We start from the raw sequence: 27,904 nt of genomic DNA, 5'->3' as shown, positions 1-27,904 counted from the left end.
CATCGGTAATCATTGAAAAGAAAATTGAATCGTTATTTCTAACCATTTAAATTTCAGCTTCACAAGAGAATTTATTCTTTATATTAACTGGGTTTTCTTTATCAACTCGGGGAAAGAGAATGAATATCTCTCATCAAGAATCGGTTTTTTTTTTTATATCTGTGTAAGTCCATTGGGCACATCTGATTTTAAAAGGGCAAATCATTGCAATCAAACGACAAAATCCTTGGCCGCAGAAGTGATTAGTACATTTATAGCAGTTGGGTACTCCGCATAGATCTCGCTTATACTGAAACCGAGTGCATTTAACTCAGCGTCCACCCCCACACCCCCAAATCGGAACAAAATTTATCGGATTTGCGCAATTGCGGCTTTTAGTGCACACGGGTTGTCTGCGTGCAATACCGAAAGATATTTCATACCATTAATTTCTTCGCTTAAAATTTGGCGCTAGGGCCTGGTTAAAATCGGAAGGCTCAGAGTAGGAAAGAATCAAGCAATATACAAATGGTTTAATTTTGGGGTTCCCTTTTATCCTATGGCCTTTGGCGCGCACATAATGTGCCTAACCTTTGATCTGTGCCTCTCTATACTCAGATTGCTAAGATACAATTTTCTCGCTCCAGCCAGAAAAAGAAGAAACGCACAGTAGAATATCAATGGCATTTGAGATATCATTTAAAATAACATAAATTAAGTTTCTATGAAAAAAAAATTACCTTGGGGTAAAATTTTTCCAAGAAAGATGTTACAGTACTATTTGGTGAGAACGGATAGAAATCTAAACGGCCATCGTATGACATCAACCTTTTCCGAACTTCGGCAACATACAAAAGGAGGTGGAGAGATAAATTCTGCACGTGGCGTATTTGTGATAAATCAGATTTCTCTAGTCTTGCATCCAAAGGCTGGTTACACACACAGCGGATCTTTCCGACACGGTTAATTCACCGTCGTCGCCACAACAACAATAGTCTATTGAATTATATTAGAGCTTACACATTTGGCGGGAAAATACAGGCGCGGTCAATTTGTCGTTAGCGGATGCTGTGCAGTCGTCGGCTGCAACTGGAGCCAACGGTACTTTGATTGTCGCAGTCCAAGTGCACTGGCGCACATAATCAAATGCAAGCTTACTCATACGGCGTTTTTTTAACGTCTAGAGTTGCTTTTTCACAGTGAGTTTTGATTTCCTGCTTAAAACACAATTTTTCTTTTAGCATCAATAATTTTTCATCTATTATGAACATGAGTGAGTTAAAATCGACAACGAAATTTTAATTACTTTAATTCAAGAAAGGCCTGTTTTATGGGTTTTTAAAGACAGAAACGCAGCGATTGGCATGAAATTTATATAGAAATTTGTAACGACTTTAATTTATTGGACGAAAAAGAGAGAAGCGATTTATAAGAAATCCATTCTCATATGTATGTACTAGATAATAGATGGAGTAAAAAAAAATCTAATTTTGAGAGTCTGAAAATGACAGTAGTAACAAACTCTTGTTCTAAAGAATTTTATTTACATTGCACTATTGTTTCAGGATTTATTTATAATTTTTTTTCCAAGCTGGCTATTATTAATAAATGTTTTTTTGTTTTGTTTTGTAAAAGTATAAACATTATTCGAAAATTAGTAACGATATTACGTTTATTAACAAGTTTTATCATGCCTTTAACTTATTTCTAATAAATCAGAAGTATTTTACAAGTAAATAAAAGTAATGTGAAGAAAAACTTTTTTTTTCTTCTTTTTTTTGCAATACTTGTTTCAAATAAGAAAGCGGCATGTTTTACAATTATATATCGCTAATGTCATGGCTATCAGAATACTTTTATATTGCAGATGTATGCCAGGAAATCATGCCTGCATTTGAAATAAAATATCTAAATAGAATGTTTCTCATATTGTTTGCTTTCGAACCTTCTCTTGTAATATTCTCTCCGTGAATATCTTCCAGTCCTATAATGGACATTGTATCCTCAATCATATATCTTTCTCTATTCCTAATTATGAAGAATAATACAAGCTTTAATAATATCATGCGCAAATTATGGCAGAACATTAAAAGGATGATGGAATATTCTCCATTTATTGCTAAGAATATCAAAAGAGCATTCTGTATGTCTTCTTGCTTGACAAATCGACAGGTGAATATTTTCTTTCGACTGTCAAATGTGCTTCAGCATATGGCCAAGCAAATTTTTATGCAGCCCAAATGCTGCATCACCAACAAAAAAGTGTGGAGCTTTTGGAATTTCTGTGCCTGACAAGCACAAAATGAAACGGTATTTACTATCAGCTATGCCCATCAGCATAATTGAATGGTAATATTATTCATATGATGAATATATATTAACTGTATATTTATATGCATAAAACGTATCTAAGGTTCTGTTCATATTTGTAAGTTTTTATGAAATTGTATCAATAAACAAAGTTGCCTTCAAAACTTTATAATAACAATATACGAAAATAATTGTAAGTAAAACATTTATTTTACTCCTTTCAATTTAATACTACAACTTATAGATTTCGAAAATTATTGCAAGCATTTCTACATGTTAAATGGAATTCATCATTTTGGTATTTTTGTGCTGATATCTTTTAGCAGCCCATGCTACTTTCTTTTGCCTCAAATCGTCAAATAACGTGCAAAAATCTCCTAACTCCTCTATTTTTTCATTAATTGAATAAATCCAAATAAATCATTTTGCCCCCTTTTCCTCTTCATCCGATGACAAAATAACAATAAAGATAGAATCTGTGCTCTATTCATTTCAAATTATACTTAAACAGTAAATAATTTAAATAACACGGTTAAAGTAAATTCGTTTGTTGATGAAATTATGCCGACTCTTACGACGGCGATGGAAATTTTACCGCCGTGTGTGTAAACCTTCGATTTCTGTGAGCGGTAACGGTAAAATATCCACAGAGGAGAAAAAGGCTGCGTGTGTAACCAGCCTAAAAACCCTTCACCAGGCATATCGATGTTACACACTATATATGTTTTCCTTGAGAAATGTCTTTAAAGCCACTAGCACACTTGGGAAATTACAAAGAGCGAGATCGGGCGGGTAACTTTTCGTTCGAATGACGGGCATGACGTACAGGTGCAAAAGAACGGGGATACCAGAATTCAAACTGACAACCCCAAAACGAAAGACTCGCTATGATAATTTTTTATTGATTCTCATGCGATTTTCCATCGTTTATTGCATCTACATTTTCGAGGGGGGGGGGTCTTTCGTTTTCACTTCCGGTTTGGTTTGCAATTCTTGTTATCACATTTTTAATTAAATTACTGCTCAGTTAATAAAAGATATTAGAAAGACATTCTATACTTATTTCAATAGTACAGTAGAGTCCCGAAAAATCGGCCTAATGTGTAGCGAAGGGGGGCCGAATCTGTGAAAATGCCGGTTTATCGGCAATGGGTTAATAAAAAATAAATACGAGTGTTTCCTCAGAAAATGTTGTAATGTATTTGTATGTATTGTTTGCTTGAGAATACAACAGAAATACCCTTAAACAAAAGAAAAGTACGTATTTTATGAAGGCAGGGATATATGAAAATGAAAATTAATGAATACACAGTGTACAGTAATTTATCTGATAAGACAGACCTCAGAAAAATATTTTATGAAGGCATAAAGCTGTCTATAAGGAAAATTGACTAACTGACAGCAAAACTGGCTATTTATTTATTAAAAATGCGTAATGCCCCGTGTAATTCCGCACCGCACTCTGCTTTTTGTTGCTTCATCACCAAGACGACGAAGGAAAATTAAGCTCATAACCGATGCTCCAAGTTGGTCAAAATACGGAAGGACGGACTCCTCTCTATCTGATATTTTAGGAAACGACAACGTCTTCATCCTTTTCTGGCATTTTTTCATTCACTGTGCGATAATTTCTGCATCGAACATAATGTCTTGCTCGGTATCGTTCTGGAACCACTGTCCGACATCATTTTCATCGGCTTCTGCACATCCAGGAACTCTTTTCAGGGGGACGAGTAAGTTTACTATTCTGCATCATCATGTTTAACGAACTCATTTTCCTCGTTATCAGAAAGATTTCGCCAGGAACGAATTAATGTTAATGACTCTAATTCGTTCCGGGAGTTCGCCCCCCAGCCAACAACATCCAATCGGTTAATTTTAAGTTCTGGATAAAACCTTGACCATCATCGTTTGCAGAAAGAAGGGTGGATAACAGCTTGCACAAATGTCTTTTCTTGAGACTAATTAAAACTCCTTGGACCATTGGCTGGCATAATATTAAGACACTGAATGATAAAAGCACATCGATTTTTTAACTCTTCAATGCCTGAGTGAGAAGACGTGTTATCCAAAATCAGAATTGCCAACCTTGATAGATTTTTAGATACCAAAAACTATTCAACCGATGGAGCAAATACTTCATGGAACCATTCTATGAAAATGACACTACTCATTTAGGCATGCGACTGGTTTTGGTAACAAACTGAATGTTTAACCATTTCAATGTGCTTAAACGCGCGTGGTTCCTTTGATTTCTCTATGAGAACCAAGCTTTAATTTGTGCTCACCTGCTGCATTACTACATGTTAAGATTGTTACTTCTCATTGTTCCTTTTAAAACATGGAGCTGACTGTTCTTCCTTGAAAGCAAAACTTTCCGCTGGTAACAGTTAATAATTTAACCCTGTTTCGTCATAATTGCACAGCTTCTGTCTGTTCAAACCTTCAGCTTTGATAAATTTCGGAAAGTTTTTCTTAACATGAGAAATACCCTCTTTGTCCTCAGATAATCTCCCTACAAATACTAAGCTACCGGATTCCGTAGCGTTTCTCCCAGCGATCAAGCTAGCCAACGCTTGCGACAAATATAAGATCGTTGTCTTTCTTATTTTCTTCATAAAATTTTAAGTCCTTCTCTTGAAAGATTGGCCCACCATCTGGCGTGCTCTTCTCTCCCGTTTGGTGAAACCAAATGTATAGGGCTTCACTTACCTCATTAAAATCACTTTCTTATATACTTTTCCTTTCTTTCAATGTTTCTGTGTGATGCGAAGCAACGGAATGCGTGACCTTGAATAGGTCTGCCAGGGTGTGAACGAGCTATCCGTACTTTCTGGTTATTTAATGCCGAGATTCCGGGACTACTATATTGATTCTGTTCCATGGCAAGAAGATATATGTGTACTTCATTAAATATTTCAATACTTATTAGATTGTAAGATCAGCGCTTATCTTGAATAAGAATACATTTTCCTTTTTTTGTGTTTGTTAGTATCTGTAATAAAATGAATTGTTGCTGATTGGTGAAAGAAACAGTACATCGCATTCACTTATACCTTTTACATTATTTTCTCTTATTTTATCCTTAATAAAATATTTCATATTATATCAATATTTTTCTTTGCGCAACTATATGATTTTATTTTGGAACGAACTGATTTTCATCATTCGCATTTTTGATTTAATATTTACCTCTGTAATTTGAAAAAAATATTTAAAACTTTTGGAATGCTTTTTACGTGTACTAATATTTTTTAGTTTGTTGATTAAATAACTATATTTATAGCAGTTAAAATTGTTTTTATTTGTATTTGAAATTTTTTTTAAGAATTTATACAGCTGGAATTTTGATTCAAACACCTCTCTCTTTGTTAACACTTTCAGGCATAAGAATTTACGCAAAAGTAATTATCTTGTTGCACAGAATTAAAAATTTGTTATATTCGAGGCAAACATTATTTTTACACTCAAAAGCAATATTTAAAATAATATTTAAAATTTAAGCAAAAGCTTTTATTTATCATATTTTTTAGGGGATGATACATATTTATTGCCACAATGTTTTGTAGTTTTCTAATACATAATGTCAAATGTTTTTAATCATATCATATAAATCATAGTTTCACCATTCATTAAGCATTTATTTTCAACATATTATTCTCAATTACTCTTTAGTACAAGATATTTTTTTGTGCTAAGTACAAAAGATGTTTTCAAACTGAACTCTTCCCCTCAGTACGTTTCGCATTCTTGTATGTGTTACAATTAGCGCACGTTCTTCCAATGGATTTTTCTTGTTGATGTGTCAAAAATTGTTCTTTTAGTAAATATCTAAAGTATGTAAAATTCCTTTATATTGTGACTCTCAGAATGAACGATCCTGCTTTGAAAATGTCCTTTCTTCACTAAATAGCTTAAAAACGAATTCGCTGAAAAATTCTTTAATATTTGATGAAAATACAACTTTGCTTATATAAACTTTTATTTTGTGCGTATTCACATTTTTTCGAATAAAACACACCGCTTAAAAATTATAATTTATTCAAGAGCTACTTTTCGATCGGAAACTCCTTCTCTGGTAGAAGTTCCTTATTTGTTGATAATTGATTTTTTATTATTTCTAAACTGATATTTCTGCTTTCAACACATCCATCCGGAGTTATCTCGTCAAACCATCGGATCTATACTTTGGACTTCAAGTTCCTCAATTATCGTAAGTTAGCTGCCCTTTCTATTTTTTACCCGAATCCTTTTTCATTCTCATATCGTGACTATTTATTTTTGTCTGGAGTTGGATAAATCTCAGATTTTTCCCTTGTCTGTATCCGAATTTTCACCGAATGAATGTAAATGTCGCATGTGTGAAGAGATTTGTCAGCCAGTTATACGTATACATAAAAGTTCCACCTAATCAAACATCCGATTCGTTCTAGCGATAAGATCTGCTTTTGGACAAATCTTTCACCACGCCGTTGCATCGCAGGAAAAGATGCCTTAACTTTGTATAATTTGATAACCCTTGTTGTGGAAGATCATTACAAGGTCCACTCTTCACTAGTGCTAGTCATGAGAAATGCTCTATTAAGTCGTTGTTGTTGCAAACGAAAGGATTACACTGTCAAAAGAGGTAATGATTTTTCTCAATTTATCTAACTAGGAATTTGAATTTCAACAGGAAATTTTAATTTTTAAAAATTACTAAAATGTTCTTGTTTCCCATTTGTTTAAGTTGTTGCTTTCCACTCCACCACGCCTCACACATTCCAAAATTAGAACTTTCAGATCTTAGAACATGATATGATAATAATATAAGGTACTTAACATTTTTTTTTTTACTTTACAAGTTACAAAGTCTCTAATATTAGATTAAAAGACATCAGAGAAAGGTATAATACCTTTAATTCCTTTCTGTAGTAAAATAATAACTTCCTATTCAAAAACATTAGAGGATATTATTATTAACATATATTTATATAATTGCGTAAATATGAAAATGTTAATTTGTTATAAATAATAAAATAAGTGAAAGCATAGAATCTGAAATCAATGACCCACCAAATTTAGAAACAAATGATCATATTAATTTATATTTCAATATCTCATAAATTATTTTAATTATTTTTCTCTTAATTTAGCTTCTGAGAATTTTTATATGAGCCTTATACAAAGCGAAGACTAAAATATGTTAAGAAATGACTAGAGAAAAATCCATAGTAATTTCTTCGTTGCAATTTTATTTAACTTATAAACGGCATAGAATAATACTGACAGTTCAGACTGAAAATTCCAGAAATAAGTGAATTAATGATATATAATGCACTTAATTAATGATATATAATGCACTTAAAGCAATATTAATCCAGATTCCTAGAAAATAAAATTTCCACCGGAGGACAGATCAGTTAAGATAAGATTTTGGACAACTCAGTTAAGATGAAATGATTGTCGATACTCGAACCTGTACCTTTGAATGACACCTTAAAAAATGCACAGTCTTTTCACATAATTTTGTTGATTTTATGCTTTACTTTATTTTGAGAACATGGCCTGATGGTATTTTTGTTGGATCGTTCTAAAAAAATATATTTAGTAATCCTGTGTACATTTACATTTTTAATGAGACTGTGGAAACAAATGACTCTTTGAGCAACCCAGCTTATTGTATATTTGCACTAATTTTAGCTCATAGAATGAAGTTGACTTAGCTCAAGCGACATACTTAGTCTGTTCGCAACATTAGTAAATCAAATGAATGCTTTGAAATATTTTTTTCTGATAATTTTTTTTTCATTTCGTTAGAATTAAATTATTCATTTTATAGGTAACAGGTAACAGAGTTTCAGAGGGAAAATAATAAAATTGATTATGATATTTGAACTAACATAAATAACATATTCACCACTTCTCAGTGGTACATATTCTTATATTATGAGCCCTCCGTGATATGTTTTCCAATAAATTTTTATTTCATTTAAATTTTGGATGCAAAAAAAAGTAGTTAGTTTTGGATTTATAAAATTTAAGCAGATTCATTTTTTAAATAAAGGTGAATTAAGGTGAAATTAAGATATATAATAAAATTTTAACACACAGAATACTTATTTCATGAATGCTTTGATTTCAATTCCTTCCATTTTATAAAAATAAATTCTAACGTAAAGTCAAATTCATTATAATCTTTGATTTAGAAACACTGCCTCAAAGAATGTAGTTAATTATGGATCGCACTCATCAGTCATTTTCAGATATTGTATTGGAGAAGATCTATGATTTCTAAGACATGTATTGAGAATTATGAAAAAGTATTCCGGTTCTGGAAATCTACAGTGTGTCAAAAAACACTCATCTTTCTGCCAAGGAAAATGAATATTCGTATGACCGGAATAAAGTCATTTATATGCTTTTTATGCTCTGTATTTGGCAATGAAAAGTGTAAATTTCGGTTTTATGATATTTGGTTGACTTTACTATAAAGCAAAGAATTTTTATAACACTTGCTTTAAAAATTAATAAAATAAATTCCTAGTTTCAAATTTAGTTCTTAGAATTTTCTGGGAAGAAATAAACATTTTTTGTGTCCTTATTTAATTATAGAAAGTTTCATTTTTGTATTAAAATGCAAGATTATTCGATTTTTCTAATATTCATTTATTTTAGAGTGTTTTCTTTATTTAGCATTTTATAGAATTTTTCAATAAATATATCACTTTCTATTTTTCAGAAATTGCTGCATTAGATACAAACACATTTCATGCAAGCGTTTAATATCATATCATCAATCATTTTCAAATATTTCTCTCATCAAACGAACAGTGAGGAAACTGTATATCAGAAATTGGGCTCACATCCCCACCAACCACCAAATATGAAATCTTCTTACTGTCCCACTCATGAATCATAATATTTTCTACCTTTTTAAAAGAAAAAAATTGTTGAAAGTGCCCATTTCTCTATTACTTTAATCCTTTATATTTTTCATACTCTAAAAAATATTATAATAAATACTCGATATCGTGAGAGCTGGGAAATTAATAGTGGTTATCATATAATTACAACTAATGTAATATAGGTTTCTTGAACAGAGTGTGAAATTTTTATGCTATTTCGATGCTTTCACCATTTTTCAAATGCTTATGTATAACTGCGGTCAAGGTTGTGGACATTAAGGAATGCCTGAAGCAGTTCTATTTCTGTTGATGGTTCAAATGGCGAGATCTATAGCTCTAAGTGTTTTTGGAATATATAATAGTAAGTGACAGAAAGTGATTTTTCCTTCATTTGGAAATAAAATAATGTTGACACGGACATAAATCCGGTGATTACGGATGATGGTACTGCAATCCCAGTAAATCATGGGTTACGTTACATCTCGATGAACATTGTCGCGAAGTACGATGGGAGGGTATTGCAGGAAGTGTCGTCCTTTTCTTCACAACAATAGTCATAAAATATGTTGCAAAATGATAGTAATTATATGAATCTCCACTTTGTCCTAGAGGTGTGATGTCCACTAGAATAACATGATGACAATAGTATACGTCAGGAATTATCCCCTTGAAGTTGTTGTGATTCTTTGATTTGGACCGCCGACTAAAGCATGACTTTTAATTAACGTATCACAGAATTTGCGCTTACTTGTGAATATATGGAGCCTTGGATGACCGAACCCATTTATAGAGAAGTATTAGATTAGTATTAGAACTAACATGTGGTAAAGGCGAAACATAATAATTTCATTTTATGGAATGCATACAGCTAAATTTCCTCTATTGAAACTTCTTTCTATGCAGGGTCTCCCAAAAAGATTGAAACGCGATTTAATTCATTTCTCATTAGAGATAAGTGGACGAAGTAAATTGCAAAATAGTTCAAAATAAGATACAGAATAAAACTACAATAATGAAAATTTTTCGCCATCATTTTCAAAGAGTTGCACTTTTTAAATTTTTATACGACTCCTCTAGACAAATTTGATCAATTAGAAAGTTTTTCTTATTCATCCAAAAAGATCATTAAAAAAACCGCATAACTGTATCTTTAAAACCAAATGAATTATGATACAGAAAAAAAAAATGATTAATGCCATTTTTCATATCACGTAAAACACTGTTTCTTCGGTGAAAGTAAGGGCCATATACAAATTGATATTGGAAATTTTTAGATCAAAAATGCAATAGCATGAGTCAAAAAATCCCAAATGCCCTAAAATAAAACTTTATTAGACAGAGATAAACCTGTGGTCTGCTTATGAGAGCAGCGGAACACATACGGCTCTCAATTTCATTTTATGCGATCTCGCAGCTGGCGTATTTAAAAATCATACAAACAAACAGATAGATATTTTATAAAATGTACTTTAGAAAGATCTTGTGATAAAAGAAAATCGTCTGGATTTCACTATGCAGTTAAAAAAAATAGTTTAACATAAATAATTGAAACGGTTAAATTGCAGTTAAATGAACGAAAATAAACTGTCTGTAAATTTATTTGTTAGAATATCGTTTGAAAAATTATGATAAATAATGACAGTTAATTACTTGCATGTATTTATTTTGCATTTTAATTTTTACAAATAAAAATGGTAGTCTGAACAAATAAAAAAAAAAACCTTAAGAATACGTGGCGGTGTCGCGAATATGCAATAAACAGGTAAAAAGGGTTTTAATGTAAATATTATTATTCATTTTATATTTTTATAATATGTAACAAATTTTATTTCTATTTTGATACATGGCCCCTATAAAACGAGTTTAATTTTCAATTGAGTACAACTCACTAAATTTTAAAGATACGAGTGGGTGATTTTATTTGTAATGATGTTACTGCATAAAAAATTAAAGCTTTCTGATTGACTAAATTTGTCTAGAGGGGTAGCATAAAAAGTTAAACACTTTAACTTTTGGAAACGGATATTTTTACGGAAAATTTTAACGGAATTTTTTCTTTTTATTAACATAGTCTTACTTCGTGCCTTATTTTAAACTGTTTTGCAATTTACTCTTCTCATTTTTCTCTAATAGGTAACGAATTAAACCACGTCAATCTTTTCATTCTTAATTTGAAAGCATTCATAGTGGAATTTTGTTTAACTTTTCAAATAATCCAACGCTTATAGTGAGAATTAAAAAATGCTCGTTTGCTCTCCTTCGATTTGTTCTGCAACCCTTGAACATGCTTACGTCTGTTAAAATTACTCTGAACTGTGGAGTGAGTTTTTTCACTCAATTCCTGATTTAGCGAGGTGATTTACCTAACTTTAAACCATGAACAATCAACTCTCGTTCACTTGAAGATGTTTGTTCCATGCTGATGTCCGATGATCAAAATTTAAACTACAAATTTACTTTTAGACTGATTAAGCCTGGTGACTTAATGTCTGCAATATGAAGTTTGTTTATATCTCCATCATTTACTGCGAGACCATTCTACATAGGAGTTTAAATTGACTTTCAAACGATAGAGTTTTGAAAACGCTTCATAATATCTATTTAATCTTTAAAAATAAGAATAATTTTTATTCGAAATAACTGATTATGCGTTTTTGAACAGAATATTACTCAAATATTTTCTTTTTTAAGAATAATGTCTGAGATTTGTGTTAATTTTTCTCGTCGATTGAAATGTACGAGTTTTACTATATACACATATATATATAAGGTAAATGCTCTATTTATTCCAGAAAATCTTTCCGAACTCTGCAATCGCGTTAATTTCATTTTTCTAGTAAATTCTTGCTTTTTTTATATGAAGCATTTGATTACTATAAGTTTATGGTAACTGACTAAATTCTCTTATTGTTCTTAAAAGTACACTAAAAATTTGCTTTTTTTTATAAGGATACATTATTTATAATCCATTGTTGTTATTTTTCCGTTGATTTGTGTCTTGCGTAAAATTTGAAAACGAAGTCAAACATCCAAGTTTTCTCGTTTTTTTCATAATATACGCTCCTTTTCATATGGATCCAATATTTAGAATTAATTTATTGTTTTGAGTAGTTTTTCCACTGATTGGCGCACTGTTATGCTTATATATCATTATTACCAGTTTTAGCACCTGTTCCAATTTAGCTAGTTTATTTACATTAATGTCCCATTGGAAGTTACACGAGGGTTTATTGAGGCCTGCTTTTGTAATTTCTAACATGGTCAGTTGAGAATGAACCTAAGGCGGTTCTCTTTTCTCTAGCTTCCACGCCATGCCAATATGAGGATATTAAATCCAGATAGTCGATTTAACGTGCCTTAGACACACACCTAATTCTTTCTGGAAATCGGGTCTCAAATCCTTCGAAGTCGAGATCTTACCACGAGGTGACCATGGCCTTAATTACTATCCCAAAAAATTAATGGTCTTTTGCATTTAATATCTGACTATGCTGCAAGTCAAAGTGAAAATCATTAGATTGGAATTTGGAAAATAAGAGTGCACAACTTCATTTAAAGAAAATAATTGCTATAAAAAGGTTTCGAGTAATTAAAAAAAAACTCGAAAATTGTGTACATTAAGTGCACTCTTCAATGCCAAAACGCTAAAATATTATGCTTAGAAGGAGACTCATACTGAAATATTAAATTTACAGTTTGATTATAAAAATAGCTAAATTTTCATGTATTAAATGCTTTTGCACCAGAGATAAATGATATGTTTATTTATAACAAAACTTCTATTTTGTTCAGTGCATATTTCGGAAACATTCGCCATTAAAATGGGTTTTTTCTCCTGTTCTGAATATTTAACTTCTTTTTTTTAGAGTAAGGTGCGTTTCAATTTTTTAAGGACACCAGTAAAAATGAAAATAAAAGCGTAAATAATAAATATTTGACATTTATTTCTGAAATAAGTTAGATAAATAACAAAAATAAATATTCTAAGATAATTTAGATTAAACAAATAAAGATTAAACAAATAAATTTCAACTTTGAAATGACAAAAAAAAAAGAGTAGCACAAATTTTGTGTTTCAAATTTTTAGGGACAGTGGAATTAAAAGCTTCAAAACTTCAAATTAAACTTTTTTACCGTTCAATATTAGCACCATTTTTTCTGATGACATCATATATTCTGTTTGGCATGGAATATATTAGGTTCTGAAGAAGTGTTGGATCCAGAGAATACCATTATTGCTTGTTGAAGCTGCATTTTCGAATGAAATTGGCGCCCTCCTTCATAAACTGTTCTTGCCAAAAGACCCCATAGATTTTCAATGGGGTTTAGATCGGGGCTTCTGGCTGGCCAATCCATAACTTTCACATTGTTATCTCTAAACCACTTTTTTGTTGATTTTGAGCTGTGGATAGATGCATTATCCTGTTGAAAAGTCCAATTTGGACCACATATTTCAGGTCTTGCATTAAGTAAATGTGTTTGTAACATTTCTTGGTATCGATCAGAATCCATTCTTTTATTCACAAATGCCAGTTCGCATGTACCATTGAAGCTAAAAGCTCCCCAAATCATAACAGATCCACCGCCCATTTGCCTTTTGGAGAAAATCTCTGGTTCTTTTCTTAGATCATGCCAGTAATATCTCCAACCGTCTGGCCCATCTAGATTAAGCTTCTTCTCGTCGCTGAACATGACTTCTATCCACTCATCTTTGAAATGCATGTGTTTCTTTGCCCAGGATAAACGTTGTAATTTGTGTTGTTTGGCAAGTGGTGGTTTGCAAGCCTTTTTCGCATATTTCATGTTTTTATTTCTCTTGATTGACCTCCAAACAGTAGTGTAAGAACATCCCAGTTTCAATTCTTTTGTTACTTTTCGTACTGATGATTTTCCATTTACACATTTCTGAATAATTCTCCTGCGGGTACGTGAATCGAGCTTTGGCTTAGGTCCTCGCTTTTGAATGGCAGTTGATTTCCCATTTAACTGCTTCACATAATTTTCCACAGCAAGTTTTGAACATTTTATGAGGGCTGCAATATTTCTCAAAGACTTTTTTTCATTGTAATGAGCTTTTATTTGGCCTTTTTCAAGATCTGATAACCATTTACATTTAGCCATATTTCTTCGGCAAAAAATTAAGTACTAACGTGGACGTTTTCAATATAAGCTTTTTAAGTTATTAAAACAACTGGTAGTAAATGAAAATGAGCAATAATAAAGATTTAACTTGAATTTGTATACCATCTCATCTAGCTGTCCCTAAAAATTTGAAACACAAATTTGGCATTTTTTTCTATTTTTTTCTTTTATTAGCATTGATATTTATTTAATTATTTTAGATTTTTTTATTATATTTAATTTTTCATGTTTTTCAAAGACGTTTTTACAGATATTAGGTAAAAATTATTCCGATTTTATGTTTTTATATGGTGTCCCTAAAAATTTGAAACACACCTTTGGGACCTAATATTGCTGGAACGGGCCCAATCAGAACAAAATACCCCAAAAATATTGCAATGAAGTTTTCATGATATTGTATGCATTCAGAATATCGAATAACGGCATGTATAGATCGTGCAATATTTAGTGCTTTAAGGATGATTGCTTCCTATATATAACAAGAGTACTTTTTAGTTGAACGGAAAAGCTTGTTTGGAAAAACTGAGCAGGAAATTGTTGCACATTTTGTAATACATTTGTTAAATCGATGCATATTTAACCAACATATTCCTTTTAGATTATTTTTTAAAAGATATTTAATTATTATTATTATCATTTGTTTCTTATTATTTTATGAAAGAAATCAAGGTAATATTTGAATTTTAGAAAGTGTCGTCGGGATAATGACCGGTTTCAGGTAAAGCACCCATGAATCAATAAGATTGTTGCACCTGTTCTATAAGCCATTTTAGATTAATTTATTTTGTAATTTCCAAACAATAATGATCTCTAACATATCAGAACCTATAATCCCAATATTACTTATTAAATCTTTACCAATTTACGTAAAAGGTTAGTCTAATTTGCGAACTCCCTCCCACCATAGAGAAAATGCAACCAAATGTCACATAAATGTCTCTAGGTGATTTAAAAAATAATGTTTGCTATAGTCAACTTTTTATTCAGATTTAGGAAGTTCGGTAATTTATTGAGTGGAGATTTACTACTAAAAGAAGACAAACATATTATGAATTGTTTTCAAAAGTCTATCGTTTGAAAGTCAATTTAAACTCCTATGTAGAATGATGTCGCAGTGAATGATGGAAATATAAACAAACTTCATATTGCAGACATTAAGTCATCAGGCTTAATCAGTCTAAAAGTAAATTTGTAGATTAAATTTTGATCATCGGACGTCAGCATGGAACAAACATCTTCAAGTGAACGAGAGTTGATTGTTCATGGTTTAAAGTTAGGTAAATCACCTCGCGAAAACAGGATTTGAGTGAAAAAACTCATTCCACAATTCAGGGTGTTTTTAACAGACGTAAGCATGTTCAAGGGTTGCAGAACAAATCGAAGGAGAGCAAACGAACATTTTTTAATTCTCACAGTGAGCGTTGGATTATTTGAAAAGTTAAACAAAATTCAACTATGAATGCTTTCAAGTTAAGAATGAAGAAAATCATTTTTTTTTCAACAGGGATGCGAGAAACAAGCCTTATATATGTAATCAAAATCAAGCCTTATATATGTAATAAATCTAAAAATTATTTTTGTAAAACAAATATTAACCCTTTGTACTCGTGGTGATGATAGTGACTCTCACTCGTCTTTCAAGACATGCATCGTTTTGACGTGTTACTTATTTAACTTTAATTGTTAAAAATTCCTGCAGAATTGTAAGAAGATGCAAATTAATTAAACGGGAGAATTCAACTTAAGATATATATATATATATATATATATATATATATATATATATATATATATATATATATATATATATATATTCTTTGGAGCAATAAACAAGTCTTTGTATTAGGTGAATAGTTATGCATCGAATTATTTTTCCGAGTTCAAAGAATTAAATAATTTATTTGCAACCTAAGTAAAAAATATTCAAATTTTGTCTTTGTCATTTTTAATATCTCAAATCAAATGAAAAAACAAACAAACAAACAAACAAAAAACATAGTGTACGAAGGTTTTTTTTTTAATTCACTGCATTTCTGATCGATTTGCTTATTTTTAATCTTTTGGGGGCCTCAGTTTAGATAAATTAGTGCAGAAGCAGTTGAATTAGATGCATGGATTTCGGATTTTATGAAGTAATGGATTAATTTGATTTTTATAAATTCGAAAATAATTTTTATACTGTAGGGTATGATAACAGCAATTTAACAGGAGGTGTTTCCATTACTTGTGTTTTGTCAATAAATTACACACTTACGAACTTACTTAAATTCGTTGTGAAAGAGAGAACTAACTTTCATGAAATTCGAGAATCACTCCTAAATGTCGTGTTACATTTTAAAAAAAGAAGAAAAGACATTATCATCAAATAACACTTTTTACTAAACCGCTCACTATCTCACTATTCTTTACTATCTCACTAGAAGTTGTTTCATTGAATTCATAGAAATTTAAATTTAAATGTAAAATAATTCCTTATGATTGTTGAAAGGAAAAAGGGCAGATTTAGCTCAGAAGATAAATAAAATTCGAATTTAAAAAAAAAAAATCAGAAATTGTGTTTATTTCAGTTTTTTGAAGTATAGAAGAGAGAGAATAAAACGAAACTATTTTAGTAGCATTTCTTTTTTTTTTTATTCATATCACTTTATTGACAAAGTAAACTACCTGGTAGGTTATCTCACTAGAAATAATTTTCCTATATCATTTTTATGTAATTCATTTAATTTTAGGCTTGATTTAGATAAATGCTTCTTAATTTCATACATAATTATTATATTCACTATTATTCGAAATTAAAATGATGTTCTTTGTTTATTTTCTTATTAATATCGTCATAATATAAGAATCATTATATATATATATATATATATTTGTGTGTGAAAATTATACAATGCATTTTATGTTATTTTTAATTGTTTCATAGCTATTTCGTTTTCAAAAATGAGAAATTCTATCGATAATTTGCTGTATTATTTTGGCTATGGAACATAACATGGTTCTTTCAAAAAACATTCATTATACCTTGGCTTCTTTCAAAATCTCTCCTACACTTTCTAAAGGACCGGAGGGATTCAGCTTAGGAACCCGATTTTTCTGAAGATCCGTCATCTATGTGAATCTGGAATTTGAATCTGTTAAATCTGACGTCATCTGTCCCACGTCCTATTCTTGGATTGGGAATGAATGTTAGAGAAGGGGTGCCAGATCAGATGTCGTCCACCTGAATGGAATTCAGAACTACGAGGTTCATCCCAAAACAGCTGTTGCATTGTTTCCAACAGGAAGTTAATATAACTAAGTCCCTGGACTTCCTCGTATGTATGAAATGTGATGCATTTTCGGTTAAGCTTAGCAGGACAGAGCAGAGTGCGCATTTACACCTTTTGTTGATAGGGCACAGACTTATAGTTGGAATTTCCAGATTATATACCAAAGTTTTAGTTATCGAAAATGATTTCTTAGAATTACAGATTGCTAACTTTTGGATGTATTGAATCCCAAATTATTATCACTAATCCTGGTGATAAAATGATATGCCGAATTATCACTTATCTAACTCGTTGTACTTTTGATCTAATCTGTATGCAGACAAGATTTCCTTCAACCGATATCGTCTCAACTTTGATAGCAGTCTGCAGTTTTTATCAAAAGGTCACAACCAAATGGATCTTCCGAGCTCTTTGACTTTTTGAGCCTGTTTCCAAAAATGAGTTTTTCGGACTCAGATCCATCCAAATCTCGAGATCGATTTTTTTTTATTGATTACCATATTTTCTCTTCATATCCAATAAATAAATAAAAATTTTACAATATGGGGAAAATAGTTGCATTCAGGTATCGGACTGATTAGCATAGATTACTAAATCTTTTATCTGCTACCTCTTTAAATTTCATATCTGAAATATGAAAGCAAGATTTAATAAAGAACAATACGTGTCTCTAATCGATTTAAATCTTCAAATGCCTTTCTTCTTTTGGATTTCTATTCTATGAGCGTTCTGTGTATGCAATAAATCCCACCTATAAAGTTTTTGTAGAAAAGCATTATTATTGATTTCATCTTATTCATCTTTTTTTATTGCGGTAATTTTTGTCCACAAATAGTAGGATCAATTCATGATCACATGATAATAGCAAAGTGACGTGTGTCGATTGAAATTTTGAATCTACTGCAATAATGCTGATGCAAAAATTAAACACATTTAAAGACAATATAAGCAATTCAAGAATTCTCCAAATAAATTTTTGCATCTTTGCCATTTCAATTCTTTGTAACTCGTACAACCCACCCTGCATAGTGAGTTCTTTTCATAGTCACATCAGAGTCACTAAATGATGTTTGTTTTCAACATTTCATTCTGGGACTTATATTTCTGTTTGTATCACCTTTCCATTTGTTCCAAGGAAACGCCAATAATTGATAAGCCCCGTTTTGAAGGAACATGAGGATTTAGCATGTAGTGGGTAGATTTGAAAATGAGGAAAAATATCTTGCTATGCTAGTTTTCGGAAGATGAATTTCTTTTGTTAGAATTTAATTTTTTCCAAGCTAAAAATTAAGTATCAAGAGTCTTCTAGACAAATTCATTAATATTCTTCTTAGGATTGTGTATTTGCTGTAGATGCATATTTGCAGCATATATTGGTGCAAGATAGAATAAAATGTTTGTTTAAAAGGTATTCTTGTGAGATGCATTATTGAATATAATTCAAAATGTCCAAATATGGTCAAATGATGAGGAAGGTAACCCCCTCTCCAAACTTTCATGACACAATAGTATTATAGTTTTAATTCACAATGTCACACTTAACGTTCAACATGCTCACATAGTTGATGGATTTTTAATTGTCTCGAAAATACTATTCTCCTTATCTTTTCCCAGATCAACGGATTTGGAACATCGGGTAAGTTGTTTTTAGGCTTTATTTTTATTATATTGATACTAATCATGAGAAAATCAAACAGAAGGACCGAACCATACATAAAAGAGATAATCAAATAGTTTGTAATAATTTATTGTTAATTGAAATAAACTACTTGATAACTGATTTTTAATTTCTTCTCATTCTTCTAATATTTAAAAAACTGACAACATTTAGCTTTAATCTGAATTTAAATTTGCAAACAAATTTTTATGCTAAAATGCTGATAATTTTTTTTTCCCTACTTGAATGTGTGCTCTTTTCTTGATTTTGTTTTGCAGAGCTTTTGTGGTTTTGGTTCCACTTTCTTTGGCTAAACTACTTACACTCAACTAGATTAGTGATTGCCAGTTTTATTTATCAAGTTAAATTTGTATTTAATTCTGTTTATCTATATTTGTCATAAGATGTTTAAGTTGAGAAAATTTCAGAAAATATTTATTGTCTTTAGTTGTACATCTTAAAAAGCATTCTTTTATCAGAACGATCTGTCTGAAAATGATGTTTTAATCTCTGTGTTCAAAAATATTTAATTTTTTAATTTTTTTTATTTAAAACAGTCTTGTAATCATTTGATTGATTGATTCCTCGAAAATGAGCACCTATTAAAAAATCCGTTTAGATGAAATAGGTGGCGCCCGTTTTCATTCAGTTTTGAACAGCCAGTCAGCTGTTGCATAAGAAGTGGCGCTGGCATCGCTGCGACAGCCTTCCTCTTACGTCAGAAGCAGACGAAATTGTACCTAAGGATTGATATGACGCTCTTCGTTGCGGTCTGTATAGCGGTACTTTAACTTTGTTTTGGAACTGACAGTGTTCGCTGATCGAAGTTAAAGGACTTCCAACTCACACCACCAGTTTTTTCTGCTTTCAGAATCAAAAATACAACATTTTTTTCCTTTCGCTTTTTCAAGCAAACAGTTAAACTTGTAGGTTAGTTGGTTCATTTCGGTATCTGGGGAAGCTGACTACAAGGCAGGGAGCTTGAAGCATAAAGGTAGGTTTTACAGATACTTTCACATAAACTTTTTCAAGTTGTTTTGATTTCGCGCGGTGTTATTTAAGGTTTTTCGTTTCTTTTTTTATGGTGTTTGTTTGTAATGAAATACGAATCGCAGTTTTTGTTTTGTTTTTTTCGGTGGATGAATGCGCGTTTAGACCTTTTCAGGGAAATAAAATGTTATTCCGATACCGGCCGTTAGCTGTAAAAAGTTGTTATGACAAGGAAAAGTTTGATAATTCCTTTAGATATTTGAGTTTTATGAAATTCTGTAAATTTAAATGCAATCTGAAAAAAAAATTAAATGTTATATTACAGTTTTAAATGGTTTTGTGTAGTCAATCATTATTGTATTGCCGAGAGTTATTACTTATCCGAAATAACCGTTGTTTACACACTGTGCAAGCTTAAAAAACAAGCAATTAAATTTTTTTTAAATATATGAAAGTAGTGCATCTAAACTTTTATCAACATTTGTCAAGCAGTTCTGATATTATAAGTGGTTATAAATATATTTGCTATTTTAATACTACTCATCATCCATTCGATTATTTCTTTAACTTAGGAGATGGTATTTCTTTGTTTAAATTTTTCCCACACTTCTGTTATTTATAATGAAAACAAATTCAATTTTTTCGATTCGGTTATTTTTCTTCAAGGAAAAGTCAATGTTCTTCTTTGTTAAATTGATGTAATTTTTCGGCATCTAAATAATTATTCATGATATAAGATACTTAAATAACTGACTCTTCATCATTTTTTTAAAAATAAAATATGCGTTCTTTGACTTCATATTAATGTCACTTGTGTTCAATAAGTTATGGGAAACACAAATATATCTATATTCTTTTCTTGATAGATGTTGAATTCTATAGACGGGGATCGTTTGCAAGTTTACTGACTTGTATTATTTGTTTGTATGCGAATAAATTTTTCACCTGTTTTCAGGAATGTGAAATCCCAACAATTATTTATCTGTTCTAAAAAAATCATCTAATTTGTATTTGTTAAAAGTGTATTTAATGTTTCAAAGAGATGTGGAAATTAAATTCAAATGAAAGGTGCATATTTGAAGATTTCATCTTTTCAATAACGTCCTTAATTTTAATATGAAGTTTGAATAACTATATAATTGTAATCCAAATTCTTAAATTTGATTCTAAAATTATCCGCTTAATACTGACTGAATACTTAAACATACAAAAATATATGGTTTTTACCAAATTGATAAAACATTTCATATATTTTTTTTAGAGAAAGTTTCGACTTGTTTTTAATATAATAAATAAAAAAAAGTGCGATGTTTTATAGATGTTTGTACCAAAGTTTAAGCAAAAGTCCTTTTCAGGAAGCAGTAAATATTTTTATATTCTTATGCTTAATTGTTTTTATTCTATAATTTAGGTTTCTAAAATGTATTCATTAAATAAATAAGTAAATGATTGTTATTTCAAATATAATTTATCGGGATCACTAAGAAGAAACAGCTGAATTGTTGCATTTTGGTTTATAGCAAATTTAACTTCAGATTTAAGGTGAATGAAAGTCAAGTTTCCTAAATTGTTGGTATTTATTTAAAGCAGTTGGCAATAATACATTTTATATTACTACATTTCTTTCATATTTTTTAATCTCTTCTGCATTCCCTGCTTTAATTTATTAGAATCATAAGTCAAAAATCCAATGCTCTGTTTTTAAGGTACGTTTAATGAGAATGTATAAATCGTATTTTTCCTGATTTCTGAGGGAAAAAAAGTGTGAGAAATTATGAGCAAACCGGTGGAAGTTTTTCTGTACTGACATTTACCCTCCAAATTATACGGCATGTTTTTTTATTGTATCTTGAATAACTTATTTTACGATTAATTCTAATCGTTAATTAGATTTAAAATGATGTTGTTTTGTTGTAAAATTTTTTGGGGTAAACAACCGATGTGAAAAGAAACGACATTTCGCAATGTGTTGAGAGTCAAATCATATTTTCAGTTTAATCCGATATAATGCACTGAAATCATTTCCTCGAAATTTGGTTTTAAATTGCGCAATATAGCATTAGAAAGACTAAGAGAAAACGAATACTGAATACTCTTGCATTATTTTCGATCCTGAAGTTTTGATTTCAATCATTTGCCATTCAATGCAGATATTTATATTTTGTACATCTTTTAAACATTTTTGTATTATGATTGTCTTCATTAGTGACTACTTTATTGAATTAAACTATGATTGAATTTTGGTTAATTATAATTTATTTCGGAATAGTTTGCAAGCATTTTAATAATGTTACTGCAACACACCTAAGTGACGTTTTAATTAAAACTATGAAGTCACGGATTATAAATTGAAGTTTCTTACCAGTATCTACTTTCTTGACCATTTAACTTCTTATTTTTGTGTAACAATTTTCATATGCAACGTTTTAAATATTTTCGCAACCTAAATCTTTTCACTGACGAAATGTGCTAGTTCTTTAGATAAACAATGTTTTTCTAAAGTAAATCGTAAAACTCAGATTTCAACAAGTAGAGTGTATGTTATCTGATCATAACTGATAAGATGGATTTTGTGAAATTGCTGCAGCTTTAGAATAACTTTAAGCAGACAAATATTTTGTTTGTTAATCAATTTTTCCAAAGAAATTTTCTGCCAAATATTCTCAAGAAGCATTTGCTTCGATAAGAATGGAAATGTTATAAGCAATTTACTTTCTTTCGCAGTTAAGGTTTTCCATTTGTTTTTCTTATCTAAAGAATTATCTGGTTATAAACGTTGGTTTTGTTAAAAGATTTAGTGAGAATAAAGAATTGAAAAAAGCTTTTTCCTACATTAATGATTCTTTGATGGTTTTATTTTTAAATTCCTCATTTTCATAAAACCAATTCAAATTCTGCTTTATAATGTACGATATTTTTGAGTTCAATCTTAATTGACATGATTTTCATAATTAAATAGAATAATTAATAAAACAGATTTTCAACTTGTTGATAAAATTTCATATAATTTTAATACCTGGAAAGCAAAAGCAAGGTTATTTTAAATGTATTTCATAAAAATATTTTCAGTGCAAATGTAAAAAAAAAAAAAAAAAAAAAAAAAATTAAAAAATTGTTTTATTAAGCAAGCAGATATTGTTGCAAAAGTTAAAATGTTAACTGACAAGAGAATTGTTAAAATGATTCGCACTTTATAAAGTTGTTTTCCTGTTATATTTTTTGATGTAAAATTCATTCTTAAGTTCTATAGCGGGGGGGGGGGACAGCAAAAGGACTGATTTTTCGAGAATCGATTTCTAGGTAAAAACTGAATTGTTCAGTACTAAATGAATAATTGATCATTATATGTGAAAAAAATAAATAAATAAACGCGTACGAATGCAAAAAACCGAAAAAAAATGTTATACTCGAATGATTATGTATTAAAAAGGTTGATGATTTTACGTTATAGTACCATCTGAATCATTTTACATATGAAGTCAACAAACTGAATACAAAATTGAACACGTTTTTGAAAATCCGTGTCACTTTATTATCCCTCATTCAATATTTGAATGTGCTGTACATTGTTTGATTACATCTCTTATAAAGCAAATTGGTGCAGAAAGGACATTTCATTTGTTGAACTTATAAATTCTGTCTAAATTCAAATTTGTTTTTTTTTCTCCCTGTTAGATTTTCAATTAAAGTTTAGAAATGAATTATTTGTGCTTGTGTTTAGAACAAATATACTGTTTCTGGTGTTGTATCATTTGCAGTTATATTGTTTTATTAGCTCTGACTCTTTAAGTTCCAGACAATATTTGCCCTCGGTAGATGCTGTATATGGACCGAATTGCTTTCATGATGCTTTAATCTGATTAAAAAAAATTCATCATTTTTAATACTTACCATTTACAAAATGTCCTTCTTCTGAATGCGTTTTAAACGCTTTTAATTTAAGAACAAAATAAACTGTATTAGAATCAATAATTTATTCATTTTTGAAATTTTTAATAGTTATTTGTTTTGGACGATACACCAAAATTTTAATTTTAGAACTTCCATTATCCTTTAATATATTAATTATTGATTTCATACAGGTGGTACTATCTTATAGTCAGGTTGAGAATTATAAATATTGCGGAATCATAAAATTAATAAGCACGAGTTTAGAAATATAGTAATAACTAAAATAGAAAATTATAAAAAAAGTGTTTTTAGCGCTCTTTTGTTCGTATAGTAGAAAATTGACAATATATTTTTTAAATCGAAAATCATACTATATTATAAAGAAAATAAAATGCAATAAATATAATTTTTTGCATCTATTAATACTACATTAATGTGACTGAAATTACAGTTTACGAATCTGTCAGAATCTCAAATTCTTTCTAAAAGCATTCATAGTTTTAAAGTTACTGTGAGCAATTTAGAATTTTATAAGAAGATGAAAATTAAATGCGTATTTCGTACAATATTATTAAGAAATACTATAATATTTTATATTCTGGTCGAATATTTAATAAATTATATAAATTGAAATATTTAGTTTTCGACATCAAAAATATTAAGATTGACATTTTTTTCATGATGAAATTTTATATAACTGTTTAGAATATAGATGTAAGGTGATTTCCGTGCAATAATGCAGTTTTTGGATGACCGGTTTCGATTCCTGGACAGCGCGAAGAAGGAAGGGGTCATCTCCTTTAAAGATATTATTTGAAGAAAATATTGCAAGATTAAAAAACAATTTTTTTTCTTGAAAAATATGCTTTTATCAGTGTATTTCAAAGAAAAGACGATTTAAAAGAAATCTGTAGATAAAAACAAATCATAAAAGCGTGAAGGCGCAAAAAGCAGTGAAGTAATAAAACTAAAATGAATTTCTTAAAAAAACATATCAAAATAATTATATAAGAATTCAAATACATTATATGATTATATTATCATTTACTTAGATTATTTTTATCTGCGCCACACACTTGTATGATTTTTGAAAAATTTCTTTAATACTTTGATAAAAGCTGTTTTTTTTTTCGCTTTTAAGTTTTATATTTGTTATTAAGATACAGGTATCTTTCTGCATTCGTTTGAATTATAACTAACTTAAGTATGGAAATATTTATTGTGAATTTCGGAGAGAGAGCTTCTTTAACCCCTTCTGGTAAAATGAGTATGGCTCTTCATTGGTTTTTCATACCAAGCAGCGCAATGGCGAGCTGTATTCATCGTGCGACTAAAGTTATTGTTGAATATGATAATAAATTTGGTTTAAAATTTCTAGTGTACTGAATCCGGCAGCTTTTTTATTACTTATATTGGTATCATAGATCACTCGCATTTTCTTTATTTTTAGAATTTCTTGGTACGAGTCATGGTCTAATTATTCTTAGTCAGTGGGATTTCTTATCAATTTTTAGTGTAAATATCGGTCCAGTCAATATGTTTTTACTGAAGGAAAAACGTGTTGTGAAATAAACACCGTTATGGGTAAGAGTAGTGCCGATTATGCATATCAAGATGATTGAAAGGATTCTGAAAAAATAAGCATTTATTTACCTGATATTGATAATGAAATATCACCAAGAAATAAAAAAGTGTACTAGGGCGACTAATAAGTGCTTCTAGTGAATGCTCTAGAGTCCTAGACACACATCATCAAAATGGATTTGGAAGGAAATACATAATGTTTGTGAAATAAAGGAATTTACGGGAGTGCCTAGTGAAAATGCTTCCAATTTTGTGAAAAATAAGTGCTAATCCGACGTCGTTAGAGGAAATGAATATGAACTTACACATTACAATTATATCAATATTATAATTTTAATTAACAATATGTAAGAATTATAAAATGAAACTAGGTTTTTTTAATAGAAATTAAATGGTTATTTTATGCACAATTTTTCATTATTAAATATTACCTGAGGAATTTCTTTTGATGTGAAATTTTTAGCGTAATTGTGGTGTCTTTCGATAATTTTAGTTTTCACCTGTTTTCTTAAGGTCGAATAATAGCTTACATAAACTTCGGCTAGTTGAAATTCTTAAGGTATAATTAATTTGAGAATATTTTTGTAATTATTCAGAATCTTCAACCATTTAGTTTGATATATTAATTTTGAAACATGTGGTTTATTAACAATCAAGAGGAAAAATACCTGTTATATGCAAATATGAAAAATAAAACGATGTTCCTAACTATTTCTATCTTTGCATGTATGTATGTTTATATGAATGAGTAAAAAGGACTCGGAGTTGAACTACGAGATTAAAGTCCCTGTCATTTTGATAATCGAATGAGACTGAGTTGTAAAACATCTACCTAATTTGACACAAAGAGTTTTTTTTAAAACCGGATCTGATTATTATTTTGTCTAAGTGCTATTTTACCGACTTTCTATAATTTTATATTCAAAGCAATTTTTATTTTTGAAGAGTTTGCGAAGTATTTTAAACAGTTGCGTTTGGAAGGTGTGTTATTTCAACTTGTATCAAATTCTTAATCTGTTTTTGTCAAGAATTTTCTCCCGGTCTTTCTCATTTACTATTTGCAAACAAAACAGACCGAGCTGCAGACTTATCTTCGTATGTTTCTTTCTTCTCTTTGAAGTTTATGTGCATTTTTTTAAAAATGGAAATTTGTTTTTCAGAACGAATTTTCTTAAATTCCTCGCAATCGTGCTTTGATGGATTTATTTTTTTCTTGAAGTTTCTGCTTTAAATAACTGAAAGCGTAGAATTTTTTAAAACTGTTTTAACTTTAGTTATGCTAATGTTCTTTTCCAGAAAGTTTATGGAGAAAAACAGGTATAAAGTAATATTCTAAAAATAAACATATTTCAATAATTTCCTAAATTAGCGCAACAAAAACGTTGATTTACGCCATTTTAAAAAGTAAAAACTGAATTTTTTTAAAAAAAATTTATATACTTAAGAACAAAAGTTAAGACATTATATTATTCAAACTATTAATAGCCCCCCATTCTTTGAATTATTGTATTGCAAAAACACACATTATGTTGTGTAAAATTGCTACTTTAGAAAAAGAAAATGTAGATTTTATTATCGCAGTATAAATTCTTCTAACAAGTTGTGATTATATTTAGAATATTTTTACAAATTATTAATCTTAAATATTTAAGAAATTGAACTATTAGAGAAGTTCAAAAATTATTTTCAGTAAGTGAACGTATTTTTACATACAAATTGGAAAAATTAAGATGCTACTACTAGTTCTAAATTTACTTTGATATCCTTATATAGATATGTATTTTGAAGAAATAAAAAAAAAAAGTCGGAAAATTATAATACGTAAATTTACAGGTATTAATTTAACACTTGCGATTAAATTTTTAAGGCCAATTAAAGATTTTTTTTTCCGTAATCCATGTCTAAATCTTCAGTTGTAATTTTACTTTTTATTATGATAAATAAAAGGTATATGTACACTTTTGATATAATAGTGATGATTAAAAGTAAAACTTTAGTTTCAAATTTAATTTTTTTCCCATTTGTCTTTTATTATTATATACTCACCTAGCTAAGTATGATTTAAATATTGGATTTTTATTTTATTTGTTCCATTGCAGTGAAGATCGCCAGGTTATTAAGAAACAATGCTTGCTTTATTCTTTTATATATATAATTCAAGCATGTTTTCACTGTTTCAACAAATAATTTATTCC

At 29.7% G+C, this 27,904-nt stretch overlaps 1 protein-coding gene across 8 annotated transcripts in view; it reads left to right on the top strand.

Moving 5' to 3' along the window:
• Positions 1-27,904, top strand: part of LOC129960009 (rho guanine nucleotide exchange factor 25-like) — a 575,803-nt gene that overhangs the window by 277,305 nt on the left and 270,594 nt on the right. Inside the window, exon 1 of one of the 8 annotated variants that reach the window (XM_056073004.1) lies at positions 6,806-6,916. The exons of the other annotated variants lie outside the window; for them this stretch is intronic. Coding sequence (XP_055928979.1) covers positions 6,856-6,916 — 61 coding nt within the window. The 5' untranslated portion in view covers positions 6,806-6,855. Of the gene's footprint in view, positions 1-6,805; positions 6,917-27,904 lie in introns of those variants that run through there. 8 annotated transcript variants of the gene reach the window in all.

The sequence above is a fragment of the Argiope bruennichi genome, chromosome X2, assembly GCF_947563725.1.
Source record: "Argiope bruennichi chromosome X2, qqArgBrue1.1, whole genome shotgun sequence".
In the NCBI taxonomy this organism is placed as follows: domain Eukaryota; kingdom Metazoa; phylum Arthropoda; class Arachnida; order Araneae; family Araneidae; genus Argiope; species Argiope bruennichi.
This window is presented reverse-complemented; position numbering and strand designations above follow the sequence as displayed.